We start from the raw sequence: 25,221 nt of genomic DNA, 5'->3' as shown, positions 1-25,221 counted from the left end.
GGCAGTTTACTTTGGGCACGCTTTTCATCCGGAGGTGAAAACAGTGCCCCCTACCCTAGTGAGGTTAACTGGCTTGCCTAGTTAAATAAAGAATTTACCAATCCACTAATTTGAATGGATGTCCACATACTTTTGTGTGTGTTTTAGTATACACTATATACTGAAAATACACATACTGACAAAAATATAAATGCAATAATTTCAAAGATGTTACTAAATTACAGTGCATGTAAGGAAACCAGTCAATTGAAATAAATAAATTAGGCCCTAATCTATGTATTTCACATGACTGGGAAAACCGATATGCATCTGTTGGTCACAGATACCTTAAAGGTAGGGGTGTGGATCAGAAAACCAGTCAGTAGCTGGTGTGACCACTGTTTGCCTCATGCAGCGTCACAATTCTACTTTGCATAGAGTTGATCAGGCCTGTGGAATATTGTCCAACTCCTCTTCAATGGCTGTGCGAAGTTCCTGGATATTGGCAGGAACTGGAACATGCTGTCGTACATGTCGATCCTGAGCATCCCAAACGTGCTCAATGGGTGACATGTCTGGTGAGCATGCAGGCCATAGAAGAACATTTTCAGCTTCTTTTCAGAACATTCAATGCTCTGGCAACAGCTCTGGTGGACATTCCTGCAGTCAGCAGGCCAATTGCACGCTCCCTCAACTTGAGACATTTGTGGCATCGTGTTGTGTGACATAACTGCACATTTTAGAGTGCCCTTTTATTGTCCCCAGCACAAGGTGCACCTGCGTAATGATCATGCTGTTTAATCACCTTATTGACATGCCACACCTGTCAGGTGGATGGATTATCTTGGCAATTGAGAAATACTCACTAACAGGGATGTAAACAAATTTGTGCACACACGCATAGATAAGGTTTTTGTGCTTATGGAACATTTCTGCAAGCTTTTATTTCAGCTCATGAAACAAATATATTTTGATTTGTTTAACACTTTTTTTGGTTACTACATGATTCCATATGTGTTATTTCATAGTTTTGATGTCTTCACTATTATTCTACAGTGTAGAAAATAGTAAAAATAAAGAAAACCTTTTACTCTGACACTATGGTGGACTGTCAATTCTGACCTTTGTGAGGACAGGCAAGGGCTGGAGAGACAAGTTGCAGCCTCAGCAACATAAGGGCTGAGGGACAATCACACCTTCACAGGACACGCCTTCACAGCCAAGGTGAACTTCAATGTACTGGAGGACTACTTTAGAAATTGTTTGCTTTGTTACAGGAAATATGGAAAGGAGAATATGGCACAGTTTGTTTGTGTAGCACCTGAATCGACAAGCAGTTATGCATTGTAGGGGAACAAAATAGTTTTAGGTTGTGGCACTCCAGTGAGTGTGACTCGTTGCAGACATAGGCACTAGTAAAGGGACTCCTAGTCTTCACCCAGGAGCTCAATTGTCACTGGTAATTTTGCCTCTCTTGAATTCTTTTAATTCAAGGCCTAGTGGAATGTATTACATAATACATTGAAGTTGTAAAGTCCAATTATTGTTATATGCGCCTTTATTATATTTTGTAATTCCAGTTCAATTTTGATGACAATATCCCTGTGTCACTGTGTTGGTTATGATAGCGATGTAACTTGCACTTTGTTTTCAGTTTTGAATGACAATGTATTCCCCTAACCTTATTATTTCAATAAAGTACTTTTTTTGTTAATATTATATAACTTGTATGTCTTTCCTTATATATAAGACTAATGCCATTTGTAATGTGTTTTGGTGTATGTATGTATGTATGTATGTATGTATGTATGTATGTATGTATGTATGTATGTATGTATGTATGTATGTATGTATGTATGTATGTATGTATGTATGTATGTATGTATGTATGTATGTTGAATATACTATCCAGATAAGTGTTAGATCACGAAACATCCGTAGAATTATAGAAAAATACCAGTAATAACTTAAACAGCTGTAACTCATTCACAGTAGAAGTTACTGTAGGCTATTACTATTCTGATTTCAGATTTTCAACCATTACAAAATAAGGAAGACTCAATATGCTCAAAGTTTTTCCTCTATCTTCATTTGGAAGTTTTGTAAGTGGCCGTTTGGGGGGGGGGGGGGGGGGTTGATTTTTCATGTATATGATTTTCACAGGTGTTCTTTATTGACTGAATGATGCGGTGCTATTGTATTTCATAGGGCTATTTCTCAGCTTTCAAAATAAACTCAGCAAAAAAATAAACGCCCTCACTGTCAACTGCGTTTATTTTCAGCAAACTTAACATGTGTAAATATTTGTATGAACATAAGATTCAACAACTGAGACGCAAACTGAACAAGTTCCACAGACGTGACTAACAGAAATGGAATAATGTGTCCTTGAACAAAGGGAGGGGGGGGTCAAAATCAAAAGTAACAGTCAGTATTTGGTGTGGCCACGAGCTGCATTAAGTACTGCAGTGCATCTCCTCATGGACTGCACCAGATTTGCCAGTTCTTGCTGTGCGATGTTACCCCACTCTTCCACCAAGGCACTTGCAAGTTCCTGGACATTTCTGGGGGGAATGGCCCTAGCCCTCACCCTCCGATCCAACAGGTCCCAGACGTGCTCAATGGGATTGAGATCCGGACTCTTCGCTGGCCATGGCAGAACACTGACATTCCTGTCTAGCAGGAAATCACGCACAGAACGAGCAGTATGGCTGGTGGCATTGTCGTGCTGGAGGGTAATGTCAGGATGAGCCTGCAGGAAGGGTACCACGTGAGGGAGGAGGATGTCTTCCCTGTAACGCACAGCATTGAGATTGCCTGCAAGGACAACAGGCTCAGTCCGATGACGCTGTGACACACCGACCATGACGGACCCTCCACCTCCAAATCGATCCCGCTCCAGGGTACAGGCCTCGGTGTAACACTCATTCCTTCGACGATAAACGCGAATCCGACCATCACCCCTGGTGTAGACAAAACCGCGACTTGTCAGTGAAGAGCACTTTTTGACAGTCCTGTCTGGTCCAGTGATGGGTTTGTGCCCATAGGCGACATTGTTGCCGGTGATGTCTGGTGAGGACCTGCCTTACAACAGGCCTACAAGGCCTCGGTCCAGCGTTTCTCAGCCTATTGCGGACAGTCTGAGCACTGATGGAGGGATTGTGCGTTCCTGGTGTAACTCGGGCAGTTGCTGTTGCCATCCTGTACCTGTCCCGCAGGTGTGATGTTCGGATGTACCGATCCTGTGCTGGTGTTGTTATACGTGGTCTGCCACTGCAAGGACGTTCAGCTGTCCGTCCTGTCTCCCTGTAGCGCTGTCTTAGGCGTCTCACAGTACGGACATTGCAATTTATTGCCCTGGCCACATCTGCAGTCCTCATGCCTCCTTGCAACATGCCTAAGGCACGTTCACGCAGATGAGCAGGGACCCTGGGCATCTTTCTTTTTGGTGTTTTTCAGAGTCAGTAGAAAGCCCTCTTTAGTGTCCAAACTGTGACCTTAATTGCCTACTGTCTGTAAGCTGTTAGTAACAGCGACTGTTCCACAAGTGCATGTTCAATAATTGTTTATGGTTCATTGAACAAGCATGGGAAACAGTGTTTAAACCCTTTACAGTGAAGATCTGTGAAGTTATTTGGATTTTTATGAATTAACTTTGAAAGACGGGGTTCTGAAAAGGGGGCGTTTATTTTTTTCTGAGTTTACGTATATGGTTTGAAACCAGGAAATTATGCTCATTACTGCACGCAGAGGTCATGGTCTCAGTAAATTCACAAATTCCAAAACTTTCCTGCCAGTGATGCAACAATACCAATATGGCGATAGTCCCAGTCGGTATTAGATAGAATGCCGCCTGTGGGGTAAACAACCTGTGTTGTCTAGGTTACCCCATTGGCTCACAGCAAAAACTTGACCTTTTTCAAAATGCTATTTTCTTGTCTGCTTGTTTTAGTCAATTATAAATCTACATTCAAGAAAACAACATGTCTAAAGATTTCTCTTCAACATTGCCTGCTCCAGAGCTTTCTCGCTTCTTAGAAAAACATGATATTGTAGGGTTTCCCTCTTGCCCCTTTTCATGACTGTGCTAGCAGCCACTTGAGTGCTCGCTAGCTACTGACCGGAACATTAAGCTAGCTAAGACCAACAACACAAACAAATGGACTATACAGCTACAATTAGTGAGTGGAGTTACAAATGGACTATACTAAACAAGTTAAATGTCTTTCCTGTGATGAAATGTTTTCCATACACATAGCTATACTACCGGTCTCAAGTTACAGAACACCTACTCATTCAAGGGTTTTTCTATTTTTCCTATTTTTTTACTTGTAGAATAACAGTGAAGACATCAAAACTATGAAATAACAGATATAGAATAATGTAGTAACCAAAAAAGTGTTAAACAAATCAAAATATTTTATATTTGAGATTCTTGCACACTCTTGGCATTCTCTCAACTAGCTTCACCTGGAATGCTTTTCCAACAGTCTTGGAAGGAATTCACGCAATATGTTGAGCACTTCTTTTGCATCGCTATGCGATCTGATCTTAGTTTGGTTGAGGTCGGGGGATTGTGGAGGCCAGGTCGTCTGATGCAGCACTCCATCACACTCCTTCTTGGTCAAATAGCCCTTACACAGCCTGGAGGTGTGTTGGGTCATTGTCTTGTTGAAAAACAAATGATAGTCCCACTAAGCCCAAACCAGATGAGATGGCGTATATCTGCAGAATGCTGTGGTAGCCGTGCTGGTTAAGTGTGCCTTGAATTCTAAATAAATCACAGATAGTGTCACCAGCAAAGTACCCCCACGCCATAACATTTCCTCCTCCATTCTTTACGGTGGGAAATACACATGCAGAGATCATCCGTTCACCCACAACACGTATCACAAAGACACGGCAGTTGGAACCAAAAATCTCCAAATTGGACTCCAGAGGACACATTTCCACTGATCTAATGTCCATTGCTCGTGTTTCTTGGCCCAAGCAAGTCTGTTCTTATTGGTCCTTTTACTAGTGGTTTCTTTGCAGCAATTCGATTATGATGGCCTGATTCACAGTCTCCCCTGATCAGTTGATGTTGAGATGTCTATTACTTGAACTCTGAAGCATTTATTTGGGCTGCAATCTGAGGTGCAGTTAACTCTAACTCTAATGAACTTATCCTCTGTAGCAGAGAGAACTCTCAGTCTTCCATTCCTGTGGCGGTCCTCATGAGAGCCAGTTTCATCATAGCGCTTGATGGTTTTTGTGACTGCACTTGAAGAAATGTTAAAAGTTGTTGAAGTCTTCCGTATTGACTGACCTTCATGTCTTAAAGTAATGGACTGTCATTTCTCTTTGCTTATTTGTGCTGTTCTTGCCATTAATATGGACTTGGTCTTTTACCAAATAGGGCTATCTTCTGTATACCCCAAACCTTGTCACAACACAACTGATTGGCTCAAACGCATTAAGAAGGAAAGACATTTCACAAATGAAGTTTTAAGAAGGCACACCTGTTAATTGCATTCCAGGTTACAACCTCTTGAAGCTGGTTGAGAGAATGCCAAAAGTGTGCAAAGCTGTCAAGGCAAATGGTGGCTATTTTTAAGAATCTCAAATATAAAATATATTTTTATTTGTTTAACACTTTGGTCACTATTCTACATTGTAGAAAATAGTACAAATAAAGAAACACCCTTGAATGAGTAGGTGTTCTAAAACTTTTGACCGGTAGTGTATGTGTAGGCTACTTGAACACCGGGTCCCCAGATTTTTCTCTCCCAAACCAGGTAGCCTGAAGACACAGGGCTCTTCGCAATGCTCCCACATAGGAAATAGAGTCTGTGAGATCTATAGGTTGGGATTTTCGACCTGGTTACATCTAAGTTGAACTACACAGCAGATTTTCGGCATATTTTGTTATTTCTTTATGACTAAAAATCGACAAAGAAGTTGGCTCATTTATAATAGGGGTGAATGGGAAAGAATCTTTGTTTTCCCCAATATGTGTCCGTGGTCGAGGGGAATGCGTTATTACGTGAATATCAACTGAGCATTTACAGTTAGCTGGTGTTGTAAAGCCTATTGTTTCCAGTCCCCTTAAATGAAGCCAGTGACTGATGTGGTAAAATCCTCAATGTTATTGAATAAATCCCAGAACATATTAGTCTGTGCTAGCGAAACAGTCCTGTAGTCTTCCTTCCCGCCTTTGGGACAACAACTCCCATTGTTAGGGGGAGACATGAGCATCTCGTCATTATTTACAGATCTGTGGATACAATTCGATTACTGTGCAACCACTTAAGACTTCATCAATGCCTGTCTGCCAATCGTCCTCCCAAACTAGCTCTTGGTGTATGCTCTGTTAATTTCGTCCCCTGACCTGGTGTTTGTTTGGTTGTGTGTTACCAGGCTGTTATGGCGTGGATCCAAAGATTGTTACTAAGGACTGGAAGTGTGCTCGCTGTAAGGCCAACGCCATGACTGAGGTTAGTGTCTCTACAACAGCTCAGAATGTCCCTTCTCTATGTATGACTCACCTCACCTAGTTGGCCCAAATCTCTGTTGCTGTCACTGTCAATAGTGTTTGCAAACTTTGCAGGACTCTAAACAGTCATTAGATCTGGCACTAGTGTTTGCAGTAGTCACATATCATTAGGAGACTAACTGTTACTGGTCATCAGGTAGCAGGTACCACATCTATGTTTGGATGACTTGGATGATGATGGTTGACAGTTTGCTCTCCTGTTTGCAGAGTTGCTGTTTGTGTTCGCTGAGGGGTGGAGCCTTGCAGAAAGCCAACAACAACAAGTAAGTTTGTGTGCCAGTCAAATTTCCTTAGATCAGGGAGTGGTCTAGTCTAACAATCAGTAATCACACATTGAACATTTACTCTGCAGTATATTGATTTATGTACACTTATGTTCACATATTGTGACGTTCTATTGAAAGATATCTACTAGGATTTAGTTTAGTTTATAAGCCACTAACAATGGTATGTTTTTGTGTGTATTGACATGTTTTTGTGTGTGTTATAGGTGGGTCCATGTGCTGTGTGCAGTAGCAGTGTTGGAGGCTCGCTTTGTGAACATCACTGAGAGAAGCCCTGTGGATCTGAGTGGGATTCCTCTACAGAGGTTTAAACTGGTGAGTTAAACACAGTACATGTCAATCAATCAAATGTATTTATAAAGCCCTTTTTTTTACATCATCCGATGTCACTATACTATAAGTGCTATACAGAAACCCAGCCTAAAACAGCAAGCAATGCAGATGTAGAAGCATGGTGGCTAGGAACAACTCCCTAGAAAGGCAGGAACCTAGGAAAAAACCTAGAGAGGAACCAGGCTCTGAGGGGTGGCCAGTCCTCTTTTGGATATGCCGGGTGGAGATTATAACAGTACATGGCCAAGATGTTCAAACGTTCATAGATGACCAGCAGGGTCAAATAATAATAATCACAGTGGTTGTAAAGGGTGCAACAGGTCATCACCTCAGGAGTAAATGTCAGTTGGCTTTTCATAGCCGATCATTCAGAGTTAGAGACGGCAGGTGCGGTAGAGAGAGAGTCAAAAACAGCAGGTCTGGGACAAGGTAGCACGTCCGGTGAACAGGTCAGGGTTCCATAGCCGCAGGCAGAACAGTTGAAACTGGAGCAGCAGCACGACCAGGCGGACTGGGGACAGCAAGGAATCATCAGGCCAGGTAGTCCTGAGGCATGGTCCTAGGGCTCAGGTCCTCTGAGAGAAAGAGAGAGAGAATTAGAGGGAGCATACTTACATTCACACAGGACACCGGATAAGACAGGAGAAATACTCCAGATATAACAGACTGACCCTAGCCCCCCGACACAAACTATTGCAGCATAATTACGGGAGGCTGAGACAGGAGGGGTTGGGAGACACTGGCCCCGTCCGACTATATCCCGGGATAGGGCCAACCAGGCAGGATATAACCCCACCCACTTTGCCAATGCACAGCCCCCACACCACTTGAGGGATATCTTCAACCACCAACTTACTACCCTGAGACAAGGCCGAGTATAGCCCACAAAGATCTCCCTCACAGCACAAACCCAAGGGGGGGTGCCAACCTGGACAGGAAGATCACGTCACAGACTCAACCCACTCAAGTGACGCACCCTTCCTAGGGACGGCATGGAACAGCACCAGTAAGCCAGTGACTCAGCCCCCGTAATAGGGCTAGAGGCAGAGAATTCCAGTGGAGAGAGGGGAACCGGCCAGGCAGAGACAGCAAGGGTGGTTGGTCGCTCAAGTGCCTTTCCGTTCACCTTACATTTACATTTAAGTCATTTAGCAGACGCTCTTATCCAGAGCGACTTACAAATTGGGATAGACTACACTCAATCATAGGACCTACTGAAGAGATGAGTCTTCAATTAAGACTTAAAGGTTGAGACCGAGTCTGCTTCTCTCACATGGATAGGCAGACCATTCCATAAAAATGTAGCTCTATTGGAGAAAGCCCTGCCTCCAGCTGTTTGCTTAGAAATTCTAGGGGCAATAAGGAGGACTGGAGCAATAATATAGATTGGAGCAAGCCCATGTAATGCTTTGTAGGTTAGCAGCAAAACCTTGAAATCAGCCCTAGCCTTAACAGGAAGCCAGTGTAGAGAGGCTAGCACTGGGGTAATGTGATCAAATTGTTTGGTTCTAGTCAAGATTCTAGGAGCCGTGTTTAGCACTAACTGAAGTTTATTTAGTGATTTATCCGGGTTGCCGGAAAGTGAAGCATTGCAATAGTCTAATCTAGAAGTGACAAAAGAAGGGATGAATTTTTGCAAATTTACATAGATGGAAAAAAATATTTTCTTGAAACAGTCTTGATATGTTCGTCAAAAGACAGATCAGGTCCAGAGTAACGCCGAGGTCCTTTACAGTTTTATTTGAGATGACTGTGCAAACATCAAGGTTAATTGTCAGATCCAACAGCAGATCTCTTTGTTTCTTGGGACCTAGAACTAGCATCTCTGTTTTGTCAGAGTTTAAACATTATGTTGTTTCCAAATGACATCACCAAGAGGTAATATATATATATATATATATATATATATATATATATATATATATATATATATATATATATATATATACATATATATGAAACAGAGGTCTTAAAACGGAGCCTTGAGGAACACCGAAATTTACAGTTGATTTGTCAGAGGACAAACCATCATTTTATTATGTGCTAATGGATAGGAACTCACAACCTTACTCTCCAACCAAAGTGCTTGAAGAGGAGCAAATTGAAGAGTGGAGTGGCGGAATATCTTCTCTTCAGCATATTATGTCAACGTAATATGTTATTTGCATTACAAAACCTGAAAATGGTTGGCACATCCGCCTCTATACTAGTCACTGATAGTCACTCAATTAGCCCATGTCAGCAAAAAATTGTTTAGAGTGCAAAGTTATTTTAGTGGCCAGCTATCTAAACTGACCGGGGGACCTCACTGAGATATCATATTCAAATCTGTAAACATTTCTCTCCACCCTATGGCAAAATGTGTAGAAGTGCAGGAAATTAGCTGTGGCCCCCACCCCCATCAAAGTTGCCCATCCTTGGACTAGAGACTAGGCTATTTAGAGGATGTAATGTGAGTTTGGGATTTAAGCCCAGTCAGTCAGAACTTCTGACATGTCATATCAGGGGGGATATGAAATGACATCTCTTTCTGCAAAGCCTTATTTCTGAATTTAACCCTCACAGGAATCATGACAGCCATGTGTATTTCTAGAGAATGTAGCATGCTACTGTATACTGTTTGACCGGACATACAGGCCTAGTTTTCCCTGTCAGACTTCCCTTTCCTGTCTCTCTGAGCATGTTCTTATCCTTATCTGTGCTGTGCAGAAATGTTACTACTGTAAGAAGCGGATGAAGAAGACGTCCGGGTGTTGTGTGCAGTGTTCCCATGGCCGCTGTTCTACGGCCTACCACCCTACCTGTGCTCAGGCTGCTGGGGTCCTCATGCAGCCAGACGAGTGGCCTTTCGTGGTCTACGTCACCTGCTGCCGGCACAAGGGCCCTATTCAGACAGAGGTATACATCAGTTGTACTTTACTTGGTGTTTAGGATTGTCTTTCAGAAAGAGGAAGCCATACACCAGACGGGTAACTCTGAAGGCCTCTGTTTTGGGACTTAGTTGGGAACGTTCTTCTGATACTTTGCCTTATAGTTTCTAAACCTTCTATATACACTGAGTATAGCAAACATTAGGAACACCTTCCTAATATTGAGTTGCACTCCCCTTTGGCCTCAGAACAGCCTCAATTCGTCGGGGAATGGACTCTACAAGGTGTCGAGAAAGTGTTCGACAGGGATGTTGGCCCATGTTGACTCCAATGCTTCCAACAGTTGTGTCAAGTTGACTGGATGTCCTTTGGGTGGTGGACCATTCTTGATACACACGAGAAACTGTTGAGTGTGGAAAAACCAGAAGCGTTGCAGTTCTTGGCACAAACCGCTGCGCCTGGCACCTACTGCCATACCCCGTTCAAAGGCACTTAAATCTTTTGTCTTGCCCATTCACCCTCTGAATGGCACACATACTCAGTCCATGTTTCAACTGTCTCGAGGCTTAAAAATCCTTCTTTAACTGGTCTCCTCCCTTTCATCTACACTGATTGAACTGGATTTATCTGGATGTTTTGTATACTCAGTGTATTCAGGACTGTGCTCACCACATTGTATTGCATAAACATGACTAGGTTTTAGATTTGACTGAAAACTCCCACCAGTGTGCCCATGTGCTTCCAGTACAAAGAGGTTGGAGGTTGATCGTTCTTATTTGATGCTAATCCTGTGGATGACTGTTTAATCATCACTGATCTCTCTCTCTCAGCGTAACAAAGCAGCAATGCATGAGCTCACCGTGGGACAGAGGGTGATCTGTAAGCACAAAAATGGCCGCTACTATCAGTGTGACGTGGTGCAGCTTTCCAAGGAGACGTTCTATGAGGTCAACTTTGATGACGGTTCCTTCAGCGACAACCTCTTTCCCGAGGACATCGTGGTAAGGAGACTTACGGTTCAGTAGTTCATATGCTGTTCATTATTAGTTTATAGATTGCTTAGAGAGCTAGGCGAAATGGACAAAAGTCCATGGCGTGATAAATGAAACCCGTTTTTTTTCTTCCCGATAACGATGAATCAGTGATAAATAATGGTCAATTTTTTGGGGGTGGAGGGGCTAGAGCTGGGCGATATGGACAAACAGTAATATTGTGATGAATGTAACTATTTTGCTTGATAACAATAATTCATTCATTAATGGACAGTTACTTTAAATTAGCGGCAAGGCTCTAGAACATTTTATTCCAGTGCCAAGTAAGACAGCTGAGATGGTGGCCTATGATAAACAAATTAAGCTATTTCATGTAACATATTCAGTTGTAACGTGGTGCCATGAACTCAATATTAAGAGGTGAGAAATATAGTAGTGGCTTTGAAAAACAGTAGTGTTTTTCTCCACAATTGCATTTTGAGCAACGTTAATATGCTTGTGCTTCTCAGAATGCATCTTTCCCTCCTCCGTGCGCACAGTGGGGAGAGGGAGTGAGAGTGGCTCGCTCACACAGCAGCCGACAGCGAAACAGGGACAGGCAGATACTTTCATAGCAGGAATCAACATGATGCTTGGCTATTACTGTTGACCAAATAATGGTTTTAGAACAATCTACAGGAATGTTGTCTACCGCATTGTTTATTACAGACGTACACAAAAAGCTTTGGTAAGAGGAAGGTCATGTCAATGTCGTTAACTTTCGGTTTATCATCCCAGCTCTGTACCACACATTGGTTGACATTTTGTGATGGCTTTTTGGTGCTTGCTAAATAGTATGTTCGTAGGATTGTATCTAATGTTGTTTTCTGTTGTCAGAGCCGGAATTGTGCCCAGCTAGGCCCCCCACCGCAGGGGGAGGTGGTGCAGGTCCGGTGGACAGATGGTCTAGTCTACGGGGCCAAGTTTGTGGCTGCTCACATCATCCAAATGTACCAGGTACTGCAACAGTATTCATACTCACCCTCAGCAACAATGTACCTTATGCAGAAAGAGATTAGTCTTATATGAAAGAATGCTTTGCTGTCTAATTGATCAGCTCCATTTTTCCAGATATAGCAAGCAATACATTAACAATCTGTGATGAAACCATTGTTTTGTTTGCTATGAGAGACATCAAATGTGGTTATTTTGGCATTGATGGTGTTGTTTGATGTAGGTGGAGTTTGAAGACGGGTCACAACTAACAGCCAAGAGAGATGATGTCTATACCCTGGATGAGGAGCTGCCCAAGAGAGTCAAGTCAAGACTGGTGAGTGTGCTGTGAGCTATCCAATATACTGAATCCAAAGTTGCTAACCTTTGTACATTGTATATCAACTCTGAACTTTTTCACTCTACTGTAGTAGTCTACTGTATCTTATTCTCCAGCATGTTTGTTAATGAGTCTTCTCCCTGTGACAATGGACCATGAAGTAATCCTCATCTTCTGTGTGTACCCTGCCCCCTGTCTCCTGTCTCCCCAGTCCAAGGCGTCAGACATGCGTTTCGATGGTATATTTGAGGACAAGGAGGCCATCCAGCAGTCGAAGAGGCAGAGAGTGATCAACTCACGGTACAGAGGAGACTACATTGAACCTGTGATCTACAGAGCCATCATGGAGTAGCCTGCCGACTACAGCATGGAGTAGCCTACTCTACCAACAAATCACCAGCACTGATATTCCTTATCCAGACTTCTGCTCACTTTACCTTAATTTATCCACTGAGTGAGTAAGTGTAGCTCTGACTAAAGGACTTCCTCTGAAAAGAACTGTCCAACCCTTAGTTTAGACTGTTTTTGTCTTTTTCTTCAATTCATCCCTTCATCATTACAGCATTAGGCACTGGTTTCCCAGACACTGTTTAAGCCTTGTCCTGGACAAAAAATATATTTCCAGAACTAGGCTTGATCTGTGTCCAGGAAACCTGCCCCCATGGTTATTACCATCCATGTCACGTTTTATGCTTCTCTGCCAGTGCCCAGTAGCAGTAATTTATGTATTGAATGAAGTGATATTGGCCCTTGATTTTTGCTCCCAAACAAGATGTAACTTTCTAATAATAATAATAACAAATCACTCAATATAATTCAGTGGTAGGAAGGATTTCCTAAAGGGAGTGAAGCAGACACAAAAGTTATTGCCACTCATCCTCATAAACACTTGTGTTTTCTGACTCAATATTTGACAGAATGTTGCCAGTTGTTATTTTACATACATATATATGTCTTTTCCTATGTATACTGAACAAAAATATAAACACAACATGCAACAATTTCAATGATGTCACTGAGTTACAGTTCATATAAGGAAATCAGTCAATTGAAATAAATTAATTTGGCCCTAATCTATGGATTTCATGTGACTGGGTGGGCCTGGGAGGACATAAGCTCACCCACTTGGGAGCCAGGCCCAGCCAATCAGAATGAAATTTTCTAACAAAAAAGGGCTTTATTACAGACAGAAATACTCCTCAGTTTCATCAGCTGTCCGGTGTCTGGTCTTAGACGATCCTGCAGGTGAAGAAGCCGGATGTGGAGGTCCTGGGCTGGCGTGATTACACGTGGTCTGCGGTTGTGAGGCCAGTTGGATGTACTGCCAAATTCTCTAAAATGATGGAAGCGGCTTATGGTAGAGAAATGAACATTACATTTTCTGGCAACAGCTCTGGTGGATTTTCCTGCAGTCAACATGACAATTGCATGCTCCCTCAACTTGATACATCTGTGGCATTGTGTTGCATAACAAAACTGCACATTCTAGAGTGGCCTTTTATTATCCCCAGCACAAGGTACACCTGTGTAATGATAGTGGCATTTAATCAGCTTCTTGATATGCTATACCTGTAAGGTGGATGGATTATCTTAGCAAATGAGAAATGCTCACTAACAGGGATGTAAACTAATTTGTGCACAAATTGAGAGAAATAAGCTTTTTGTGCATATTGAACATTTCTGGGAATCTTTTATTTCAGCTCATGAAACATGGGACCAACACTTTACATGTTGCGTTTTTTATTTTTGTTCAGTATAGTTTTATGGTGCTACTTGCACCTATGTTTGATTTCAAGGAGGTGCAATGCCATTTTAGTAACTAATACTGCCTCCTCTTAGCAGATTCACACTGTTGACTGCATACCTATACATTGTATTTTGTAGGAATGCGTTGAATATAGCTTTTTCCATTTTGAGTTGGTTTTTTTACCAGCATATTTATTATATGGTGCTTGGAGAAAGTAAAAGTAACCTCTGCAATACAGACAGTTTGTCAGTTGCAATGCTGTAGAGGTTTCAAACCGATTAGGATGTATGTTCTATTTTTGCTATAGCGATGAATTGGAAATAGCCTGTTCAGAATTGCTGTGGGCTCTCCATTTATTTCCAAGTTGGTTCTTTACTCATTTAATGAAAGTTGTGCATTGCACTTTTTTAAGTCCAGTTTGAGAGGACATTTTAATAGTTGTGTGCTGCCATTTGCTATTTTTTGTGAGGGGGGGGGACATGTTTGAAAATATTATTGTTAATTCTACATCTATAAGATGTTCATACGGAGTGTGTCCCCTACTACCCATCTTTACTCGGCCAAGATCATCAACCATGATGCACTTATTAGGATAGGATATAGATTGTCTTCATTGTTTGTCTGTAAACTGCTGTTGTCTTGAGTGTAGGGTTGGAAAGTTTTCCCACGTTTTCTAGAAATCCCGGTCGAAATATGCCTGGAATCAGGAGGGAATAAGCAGGAAATCTAGGTATTCCCAATCTGGGATTTCTGGAAAACGTGGGAATTTTGAGAAAGTTCCCAGCATTTTGCGACCCTAATTGAGTGGGTGAGTCACAGAACTGACAGTATGGGTTACAGTTAGTTATAGAGGCCCACATTCACAGCAGTACTACTGAGCAAAAGGTTTATATCATCATCATTCAATAGTATGGAAAGACTTATGACTTATAATACATCGAGGAAAATTACTTTTCTATCAAAAATAACTGTATTGCTTTGTTTTATAATGATACATGTTCTATATTCACAGCCAGGAAGACACTGAGATGTAATTATTATAATAAGTAGTTTATTGAAAGACATAAACTGTTGACTCCAGGGATCTTGGTAGCATCCCAAATGGAACCCTATTCCCTATATAGGGAGTAGGGTACCATTGGGACCGTTCCCTGGCCTGTTCATGTTTGACCTTTTGAACATTGACCTCTTTCCTGTGTCTGTGATAAATGAACGCTGGACTTCTTCCATATTATCATTCATGCATTTTGTAAACAATTTTTGTTTCAGTAAATTTTTGGCTTGCTTATGTCCTGTATTGGTGTTATTTGTTGGTGGTTTCATTACTATTTAATTATACTGGTTAATGATGTTTGATATGCTTATGACAATTATGACTACAATTTGCAGTATATGTAATCACACTTTTGGATACCTTGAGAGCTTTGGAAGATAATACTTCATACCATTAAATCACAGTAGTGATACATTTACCTTCATATGGAGTAAAACGGTCAACTGAATTATTCCTGTCCTAAGAGAAGACTCTCCCAGTGTTTGTACCAGCAAACCCCACAGGTTAGCCCAAAACAGGATTTACACAGAACGTTTGAGATTAAGTTCAAGGAACCTGTCATTGCTTGAATTCATAAGACAATTTTTACAGAACTGTATACCATTTAAGGTCATACAGTGCATTTGAAAAATTCAGACCATTAGACTTTTTTCCACATTTCGTTACGTTACAGCCTTATTCTAAAATGGATTAAATAGTTCCCCCCCCCCTCCCCCTCATCACACCATTGCAGCAGCGCAAAAGATTCGGGGCTGACCCAAAGACAGGTCCTGGTAACATCCATGCTGTGCACAACCATGGTCGCCAATACCCAATAATGACAAAGCTAAAACAGGTTTCTAGATTTTTTCTTCTAATTTATAAAAAATAAAAAGGCTACCTTATATACATAAGTATTTAAGACCCTTTGCTATGAGAATCAAAATTGAGCTCAGGTGCATCCTGTTTCTACAATTTTATTGGAGTCCACCTGTGGTAAATTCAATTGATTGGACATGATTTGGAAAGGCACACAGCTGTCTATATAAGGTCCCACAGTTGACAGAGCAAAAACCAAGCCTTAAGTATATCTCTGAGATAGGATTGTGTCGAGGCACAGATCTGGGGAAGGGTACCAAAACATTTCTGCAGCATTGAAGGTCCCCAAGAACACAGTGGGCTCCATGGAGTTTGCCAAAGGGCACCTAAAGGACTCTCAGACCATGAGAAACAAGATTCTCCGGTTTGATGAAACCAAGGTTCAATTATTTGGCCTGAATGCCTAGCGTCATGTCTGGGGGAAACCTGTCACCATCCCTACAGTGAAGCATGGTGGTGGCAGCATCATGCGGTGGGGATGTTTTTCAGTGGCAGGGACTGGGAGATAAGTCAGGATTGAGGGAAAGATGAACGGAGAAAAGTATACAGAGATCCTTGATGAAGTCCTGAGCGCTCTGGAGCAGGTTCTCAGACTGGGGTGAATGTTCCCCTTCCAACATGACAGCAACCCTAAGCTCATAGCCAAGACAACGCTGGAGTGGCTTTGGGACAAGTCTCAATGTTCTTGAGTGGCCCAGCCAGAGCCCAGACTTGAACCCGATTGAACATCTCTGGAGAGACCTGAAAATAGCTGTGCAGCGACACTTCACACCCAACCTGACAGATCTGCAGAGAAGAATAGGAGAAACTCCCTAAATACAGGTGTGCCAAGCTTGTAGCGTCATACCTAAGATGACTTGAGGCTGTAATCACTGCCAAAGGTGCTTCAACAAAGTACTCAGTAAAGGGTGTGAATACTTATGTAAATGTGATATTATTATTATTTTTAAGTGTTTTGGCTTTGTCATTATGTGGTATTGTGTGTAGATTGATGAGGGGGGGGAAACAATTTAGAATAAGGCTGTGATGTAACAAAATGTGGGAAAAGTCAAGGGGTCTGAATACTTTACATTACACTAGCCCAGCCTTTACAAAAATAGCAGTTGTTGTATATTGCTCTGTTTATGGTTTGCACCAGCTCTCACACAGGTTGAATGTCATTTTTGTGTTTAGCAAGCATTGCTCATTGTTTTTGAATGTAGGGAAGAAAATGAAAAGTGCTGAACAGCCTTATGAATGTATGATTATCTTTCCTATTTCTGCTTTTCTATTTGAATCCAATGCGCTGACATTCAAGTCGCAACAACGTGACTTCTTTCCACCCACACAACTAGCTACATTGTAGCAGTGTGCCACTGATTTGGCGTATCAGAAATGTTCCCTCCCACTGTCAATGTTGGGTCTACTGTGTTGTGTGTGCTGATGGTGCAACTGTACAGTGACCGCTATTTACCTTTTTGAGGAGGGTTCCACATACACTCTCTGCTGGATATCAATTTGAAATTGACGCTGGAGATGGACAGCTAGCTTGCATATAAAGACGAAATGTTTATCTTAGCTATCAGTCACTTCTGGGACACGCATCATCAAAGAAACGGTAAGGACACAAAAGGTGACCGTTAGCATAGCGCTAGCTAGCTTCTGTACTGTGACCAGCCATGCTTCATTGCTTAAATAGTAGAATGTGATAGAATGTAAAGTAGATACCGGTATTTAACATATCGACAAGCCTGTGGCAAAACATGTTCGGTCTTGCGCTTTGTTTCTGTTCACTTTATGCAATGCTGTCGGGCTAGCTAGCTGGCTTAGCTGTCCAGATATACCTGACAGCCACCTAGCTCACTGAGCTATAATAAGAACGACCATGGTGGTGCACAGCATGGACGTCACCAGGACCTGGCTTTCTGGGCTGATTTTGGGTCAGCCCCGAATCTTTTGCGCTGCTGCAATGGTGTAAAAAAAATGTGCCACTTACTTCATAGAGCTGTGGTAGGCAAATGAGAAAGCCAAAACAAAATCATAGATAGCAAGACAATCTATGGCAACATATATGGATGTTGCCAAATGAATGATTGGTAAATGTTGAATTAATATGGAAATGACTAAAAGTAACTCCACTACATGTAACTGTTATTCTTAGTGGAGTTACTTTTAGTCATTTCCATATTAATTCAACATTTACCAATCATTTTTTTGGCAACATCCATAAATGTTGCCATAGATAGTCTTGCTATCTATGATTTTGTTTTGGCTTTCTCATTTGCCTAGTTGACACACAGTACCTTTTCATCAAGGTCTATGTTTTAAACTCCCAAAGTCATCCAACGGTTCGCCACTTTTCATAATAGTGCTATGTCTCGCAAGATCACTTAATTATTAATTAGTATTTTACATAAACATAATAGCATGATAATATCAGACTACTATTATACCAAAAACACCATGTAATTTAGGCTGATTGTACTGAAATGTTGAATTGTTTTTCTCATTCGATGACAGAGTTTAACTCCATTGGCGCTAAAATTCGATTAGTTCGGCTGGTTAGCCACAGTGGTGGTTCTAGACCATTTCAACTGGGGGGGGCCAAGCTGGGGCCAGTTGTACTGTTAGAGGGGCCAGTAACATTAGACGTTATTGTTGTCATATCGTTTTCTTCACTGCATTGCAGGCATTAGCAGGCAAAAGACCATGGCCATTATGCAGATGCATGTTGTACGATACTGTTTTGTTCCGCCTAAAGCCGTCCCTCTAGAAAATGTGTGGGTTAAATTAGTGTTCCGTGTTGCCACTGTCTAATAACGGATGTAAAAAAAAGAACAATAGCAAAAATTTGTTATGTAAAAATGATTTCATACTCCACAAGGGAGTCCAAAATTGTTGTCACAGGGGCACTGTGTTGCCCCCCCCCCCCCCCCCACACCCCCCAGAACCGCTAGTGGTTAGCCACCCTTACATCATTCAAGATCAAAATGCATATTACCATGAAACTGACTTGTATCACCTGTAAAACGTGAAGAATTATCATTCACGATTGACAGTGATGATGGCCTAATTTATAATAAGGTAGGCCTAATTTGGGGTTTTAGGATTTTTTTAAATATTACATTTTCCTTTAGCCACTTACAGTATGTGTCGGCATAGGCAATCATGCAATTAGGCTGGTACATTGTATGTATATTCTAAAATGATTTTATACATAGGCTTCATGTCAACTTTCATTCAGAAATTATGGCTAATAACGTTTTTTTTAATGTTTTTATCTATTAAAACATTGGCACTACACCACTGGTTATAATAAATGTAAAGCAATTGCCGTGTGTGGTCAACGGATCAATCCAGCACCATGTTGATTAGGACAGCGTCATTGCACTTATTTGAGACAAGCATGGGAACTCATCTTGATAAATAAAAAAAGATATGGATAGATAAATCAATCGATGTCCGATTTTTGTTTTTTTGTTAGCTAAATCGAGGTGAGTGCTCATGATCATTAGTCTAGCAATTGAAAGCGATTTTGTCCACACACACACACACACACACACACACACACACACACACACACACATTACCTGATGAGCATCCCTGATGTTTTCCGGAACTTTCCAATACTTTTCTGATGCATTTCAGTCGCTTAGCCTACTGATGCGAATACACATTTGTACACTTTTCACATAGGCTATTCAAGTCATTTGACATATGTTTGTATTGTTTAAAATGTTAATGAGTCCTACATCGTTTCCATAACAATGTAGCTGAAACCACTATTAGCTTCATTGACTTACTGAATGTATTCTCTTGTAAGTGTAAGCGAGGCTACTTGCTGATATATTATTGTAACAGTAAGCCAACCTACACAGTAACCCATATGTGGTTACTGACCACAATCGATTGAATTAATAATAAGTGTTGATTATTTGGCATTGGGGAGAGCATCGCTCATGGCAGAAAACAGCGATGAAGGAAGGGGTGCTGGATTTGCCAAATTATAATTACTCCTGACTCTATAAAAAATAGATTGAATTAATTGAAAATACTACACCAGCATAATTTAGCTACAGAGGATCGATATATATATATATATTTTTTTTAAATAGCTGTAAATTATGTTTTGTCACATTATGAGCGCATAGCCTAGTCTACTGTCGGGAATCCATCAATTGGGCAGCCCGCACAACAAATACAAAACAGTTGATTGTTGATGTGTGGCTTTCAATGAACAGCAGGCAGCAGCTAGAAGGTATTTCGCAATATTTCAAAATACAATTGCGGGGGGAAAAATCTGTTTGTATAGGTTAGTGCCACTGGAAAGTTGGTGGACTATAATTTCCTCCTCATATTATAGGCCTAAAATCTGTGTAGGCCTATCCACTATATTCATTGGCCTATGCTATTGGTTGCATTTAAGACATTTGTTTTATTGATCTCAGTATGTACATGTCAGAGTAGCTTGTCATTTTGATCATTTGTGTGGTATAAAAAAAACATTATTGTAATGTCTCCATTCATGTGAAATTACGTAGAATTACAGGAAATTATTTTAGAAAAGGCACTTTTTTTCCTCGGACCCACCAGCCCCTTAGCCCTGGTCTTCAGGACTGAGCCCCGATTGTTATGAAATTCTGGCGACGGCCCTGGCGCACAGGCCAGCTGGTGCCAAGGCAGCGGAGGAACGCTCAACTCCGTTCTCTTAAATCGAGGCCGAGTTGAGTTTTGATAAGTGGTCGAGCGATTTGCTAGCAACAACATTAAGTAATCAGTCGATACATTTTAAAAATGCCAATTCAGAAAACGCTTACCTGCAACTGCGGCCCATCGTACTTTTAATAAAATATTTTATGGAATACAACCAGCGACTTTTTCCTAATTTGTGTTGCTCAACTGGAGAGGTAAATTCTGTTTTTACGCTGAGTTGAAAACACAAACGATGAAAAAGTCGGTGGTTGTAACTTATTCGATTTAAAAAAATATATATTAAAAGTATGAATATGAACACTATGTGGAAGGACCGTTGTTGTACAGGATAAACATAGGTACAGATAAGAGTCTTCAGAATTTACATTTTTACAAGTATCAACTGATTGTTGTTGCTAGCACATGCGCAACCAGTTCTCAAAACTCAATCCCCGCCTCGATATTAGAGAACAGATTGTTCCTCAGTTAGGGGTGCGGTTGAAGTTCTGCGCAATCAATGAACCAAACCTGCTGCTATTCTACCCTGTTCTATTCTATTATTTTGACACTATTCTATTAAAAGTGCATTGTAATTCCATATTTTGGATTGTATCATATTCTATGCTATTATATTCTATACTACTCTTTCCTATTCAAAAAAAATATCCATGCATTTTGAAATTGAATTTATCCTGATAACAATCAATCTCCTTCACCTACAATGTGGATGGTGCCATGTACAGTAGGAGGTGATGAGAATCATGAAGCCAACCCGTCACCTGCTCCTGGCACTTTGTCCCATGGTGGTCCTGGGTTTCCTCTACTACTCCTCTGGGAGACTGCACCCCTGGGGCTGGGGACATAAATCACGTAAGTACAGTATAGCAACTACCCATGTCCTAGACTGAGTGCCAGTCTGTTTGTGCTATCATGTCAAATCATTGTTTATAATGAGTATGATGCACCAAGCTTTGCTCCCACCCCCACCCAGCATAATGTTTCCTGTCATTGTAGCAACATGTTTTGTGTATACTACTTCTTACCAGAAGGGGGCGCTAATAGACTAAGGCAACTAAGGAAACATGGAACTGAAAGATGTACTGTACATTCAATAAATTCAGAAATCACGTAACTGAACTAAATAAAAATAAACTACACTATAGAACAAAGAAATTATATAAAGCCTGATAGTTAAAAGCTCTGGAGTACCTTAAATGAAATTCTAGACAAAAAAAAGCGAACTCGGCTTCATCCTTCATTGAGGTAGATGGCTTGTTCGTAACAAAACCCTTTGATATTGCCAACCACCTGAATATAATTTTTTTGTTGACAAGATTTGCAAACTGAGGTATGACATGCGAGCAACAAATGCTGAGCCTTTATATTCATGCATAACGGACCAAATAATGAAAGTCAAGCAACTGTAGTTTTGAGTTCTGCAAAGTTGGTGTGGGAGAGGTGAAAATATTGTTGCTATCTCTAAATAAGGACACACCACCTGGTACTGACGACCTGAATGGTAAATTGCTGAAGTTGGTAGCGGGATACATTGTGACTCCTGTTTGCCACATCTTCAATTTAGGCCTAGAAGATAGTGTGTGCCATCACACATGGAGGGAGGCAAAGATCTTTCCACTATCCAAGAATACCAAAGCGCCCGTAATGGTTCAGACAGCCGACCAATCAGCCTGTTACCAATGCTTAGCAAACTTTTGGAAAAAATCGTGTATGACCAAAAACAGTGCTATTTTACAGAAAACAAATAAAAAACAGACTTTCAGCATGCTTATAGGGAAGGGCACTCAACATGCTCGGCACTGACACAAATTCCTGATGATTGGCTGAAAGAAAATGATAAGAAGATTGTGGGAGTTATTTTGTTAGTATTCAGTGCAGCTTTTGATATCATCGATCATAACCTCTTGGTGAAAAAACATAGGCGTTATGGGTTTACATCCTCTGCCTTATGGATTGACAGTTACCTGAGTGTGGTGAACCACAAGGGCAGCTGGCTTGGGTAATTATTGTTTTCTGTTTTTACTAGTGAACTTTCACTGACCTTGAATAAAGCCTGTGTGTCTATGTACTCTGACAATTCAACCGTATACACGTTAGCTAAGACAGTAAAATAAGTAACTGACTGTTGTTCTGCTTTCATGGCATCTAAATCAACCAGGCAGGTCCTACAGGCCATAGTTTTGTCGCACCTAGACTACTGCCCAGTTGTCTGGTCATGTGCGGCAAAGAAGGACATAAGAAAATTGCAGTTGGTCCAGAACAGAGCAACATGTATTGCACTTAGATGTACACGGAGGGTGAATGTCAGTGGTATGCATGTCAATCTCTCCTCAGAGTTGAGGAGAGATTGACTGCATCACTATTGGTCTTTGTGCAAGGTGTTGATGGGTTAACGGTATTGAATTTCTTTTGAAGCAGTTGTCACACAGTTCGGACACTCATCGGTACCACACAAGACATGCGGCCAGAGGTCTCTTCACAGTCCCCAGGTCCAGAACAGAGGCTGGGAAACGCACAGTGTTAAATAGAGCCATGAATACATGGAACTCTCTGCCACCCCAGGTAACTCAAGCTAGCAATAAAACCAGATAAAAAAACGGATAAAAGAACACATTACGGCACAATGGGGACTGTGAAGAGACACAGACATTTATATACATTTTGGATTGTGTTTTGCATTGTATTGTCTTATGTTGTTATGTACACTGAGTGTACAAAACATTACGAACACCTTCCTAATATTGAGTTGCACCCCCTTTGCCCTCAGAACAGCCTCAGTTCATTGGGGCATGGAATCTACAAGGTGTCAAAAGTGTTCCACAGGGATGCTGGCCCATGTTGACTACAATGCTTCCCACAATTGTGTCAAGTTGGCTGGATGTCCTTTGGGTGGTGAACCATTCCTGATACACACGGGAAACTGTTCTTGACACAAACCGGTGCGCATGGCACCGACTACCATACCCCGTTCGGAAAGTAATCAGACCCCTTTACTTTTTACTTTTATGTTACAGCGTTTTTCCTCATCAATCTACACACAAAACTCCATAATGACATAGCAAAAACAGGTTTTTAGAAAATTTAGCAAATGTATTAAAAATAAAAAACATATAACATTTACATAAGTATTCAGACCCTTTACTCAGTAATTTGTTTAAGCACCTTTGGCAGTGGTTACAGCCTCGAGTCTTCTTGGGTATAATGCTACAAGCTTGGCACACCTGTATTTGAGGAGTTTCTCCCATTCTTCTCTGCAGATCCTCTCGAGCTCTGTCAGGTTGGAGGGGGAGCGTCGCTGCACAGCTATTCTGAGGTCTCTCCAAAGATGTTCCATCGGATTCAAGTCCGGGCTCTGGCTTGGCCACTAAAGGACATTGAGACTTGTCCCAAAGTCAGTTCTGCATTGTCTTGGCTGTGTGCTTAGGGTCGTTGTCCTGCTGGAAGGTGAACCTTTGCCCCAGTCTGAGGTCCTGAGCACTCTGTAGCAGGTTTTCATCAAGGATCTCTATGTACTTTGCTCCATTCATTTTTCCCTCGATCCTGACTTGTCTCCCAGTCCCTGCCGCTGAAAAACATCCCCACAACATGATGCTGCCACCACCATGCTTCACCGTAGGGATGGTGCCAAGTCTCCTCCAGACGTGATGCTTGGCATTCAGGCCAAAGAGTAGAATTTTGGTTTCATCAGACCAGATAATCTTATTTCTCATGGTCTGAGAGTCCTTTAGGTGCCTTTTGGCAAACTCTAAGCGGGCTGTCATGTGCCTTTTACTGAGGACTGGCTTCCCTCTGGCCACTCTACTATAAAGGCCTGATTGGTAGAGTGCTGCAGAGAATGTTGTCCTTCTGGAAGGTTTTCCCATCTCCACAGAGCAACTCTGGAGCTCTGTCAGAGTGACCATCGGGTTCCTGGTCACCTCCCTGACCAAGACCCTTCTCCCCGATTGCTCCGTTTGGCCGGGCGGCCAGCTCTAGGAAGAGTCTTGGTGGTTCAAAACTCCTTCCATTTAAGAATCTTGGGGACCTTCAATGCTGCAGACATTTTTTGTACTCTCTCCCAGATCTGTACCTCGACACAATCCTGTCTCGGAGCTCTACGGGCAAATCCTTTGACCTCGTGGCTTGGTTTTTGCTCTGACATGCACTGTCAACTGTTGGACCTTATATAGACAGGTGTGTGCCTTTCCAAATCATGTCCAATCAATTGAATTTACCACAGGTGGACTCCAATAAAGAAACATCTCAAGGATGATCAATGGAAACAGGATTGACCTGAGCTCAAAGGGTCTGAATACTTGTGCAAAGGGTCTGAATACTTGTGCAAATAAACATCTCAAGGATGATCAATGGAAACAGGATTGACCTGAGCTCAAAGGGTCTGAATACTTGTGCAAAGGGTCTGAATACTTGTGCAAATAAGGTATCTGTTTTTTATTTTTAATATATTTGCAAACATTTCTAAAAACCTGTTTTCACTTTGTCATTATGGGGTTTTGTCTGTAGATTGATGAGGAAAAACATTTATTTATTCCATTTTAGAATAAGGCTGTAATGTAACAAAATGTGGA

General features: G+C 41.5%; 2 protein-coding genes across 14 annotated transcripts in view; both read left to right on the top strand.

Annotated features, from left to right (window-relative positions):
• The window catches only part of LOC115192313 (lysine-specific demethylase 4A-like), a 63,610-nt gene extending 50,298 nt beyond the window's left edge, over window positions 1–13,312 (top strand). For all 8 annotated transcript variants that reach the window (XM_029750664.1, XM_029750662.1, XM_029750663.1 and 5 more), the window contains 8 exons: window positions 6,379–6,455; window positions 6,722–6,777; window positions 7,005–7,113; window positions 9,841–10,029; window positions 10,832–11,002; window positions 11,870–11,989; window positions 12,210–12,302; window positions 12,517–13,312. In XM_029750664.1, coding sequence (XP_029606524.1) covers window positions 6,379–6,455; window positions 6,722–6,777; window positions 7,005–7,113; window positions 9,841–10,029; window positions 10,832–11,002; window positions 11,870–11,989; window positions 12,210–12,302; window positions 12,517–12,657 — 956 coding nt within the window. In that variant the 3' untranslated portion in view covers window positions 12,658–13,312. The remainder of the gene's footprint in view (window positions 1–6,378; window positions 6,456–6,721; window positions 6,778–7,004; window positions 7,114–9,840; window positions 10,030–10,831; window positions 11,003–11,869; window positions 11,990–12,209; window positions 12,303–12,516) is intronic.
• Window positions 13,313–17,338: 4,026 nt separating this feature from the next.
• The window catches only part of LOC115192312 (CMP-N-acetylneuraminate-beta-1,4-galactoside alpha-2,3-sialyltransferase-like), a 101,096-nt gene continuing 93,213 nt past the window's right edge, over window positions 17,339–25,221 (top strand). For 3 of the 6 annotated variants that reach the window (XM_029750655.1, XM_029750658.1, XM_029750656.1), the window contains exons 1-2: window positions 17,339–17,561; window positions 21,379–21,505. In XM_029750655.1, coding sequence (XP_029606515.1) covers window positions 21,388–21,505 — 118 coding nt within the window. In that variant the 5' untranslated portion in view covers window positions 17,339–17,561; window positions 21,379–21,387. The remainder of the gene's footprint in view (window positions 17,562–21,378; window positions 21,506–25,221) is intronic. The other 3 variants (XM_029750653.1, XM_029750652.1, XM_029750657.1) reach the window with 3 other exon arrangements.

The sequence above is a fragment of the Salmo trutta genome, chromosome 4 (genome assembly GCF_901001165.1).
Source record: "Salmo trutta chromosome 4, fSalTru1.1, whole genome shotgun sequence".
Classification (NCBI taxonomy): Eukaryota; Metazoa; Chordata; class Actinopteri; order Salmoniformes; family Salmonidae; genus Salmo; species Salmo trutta.
Note: the sequence above shows the minus strand (reverse complement) of the source record. Positions and strands in the feature narration are given on the sequence as shown.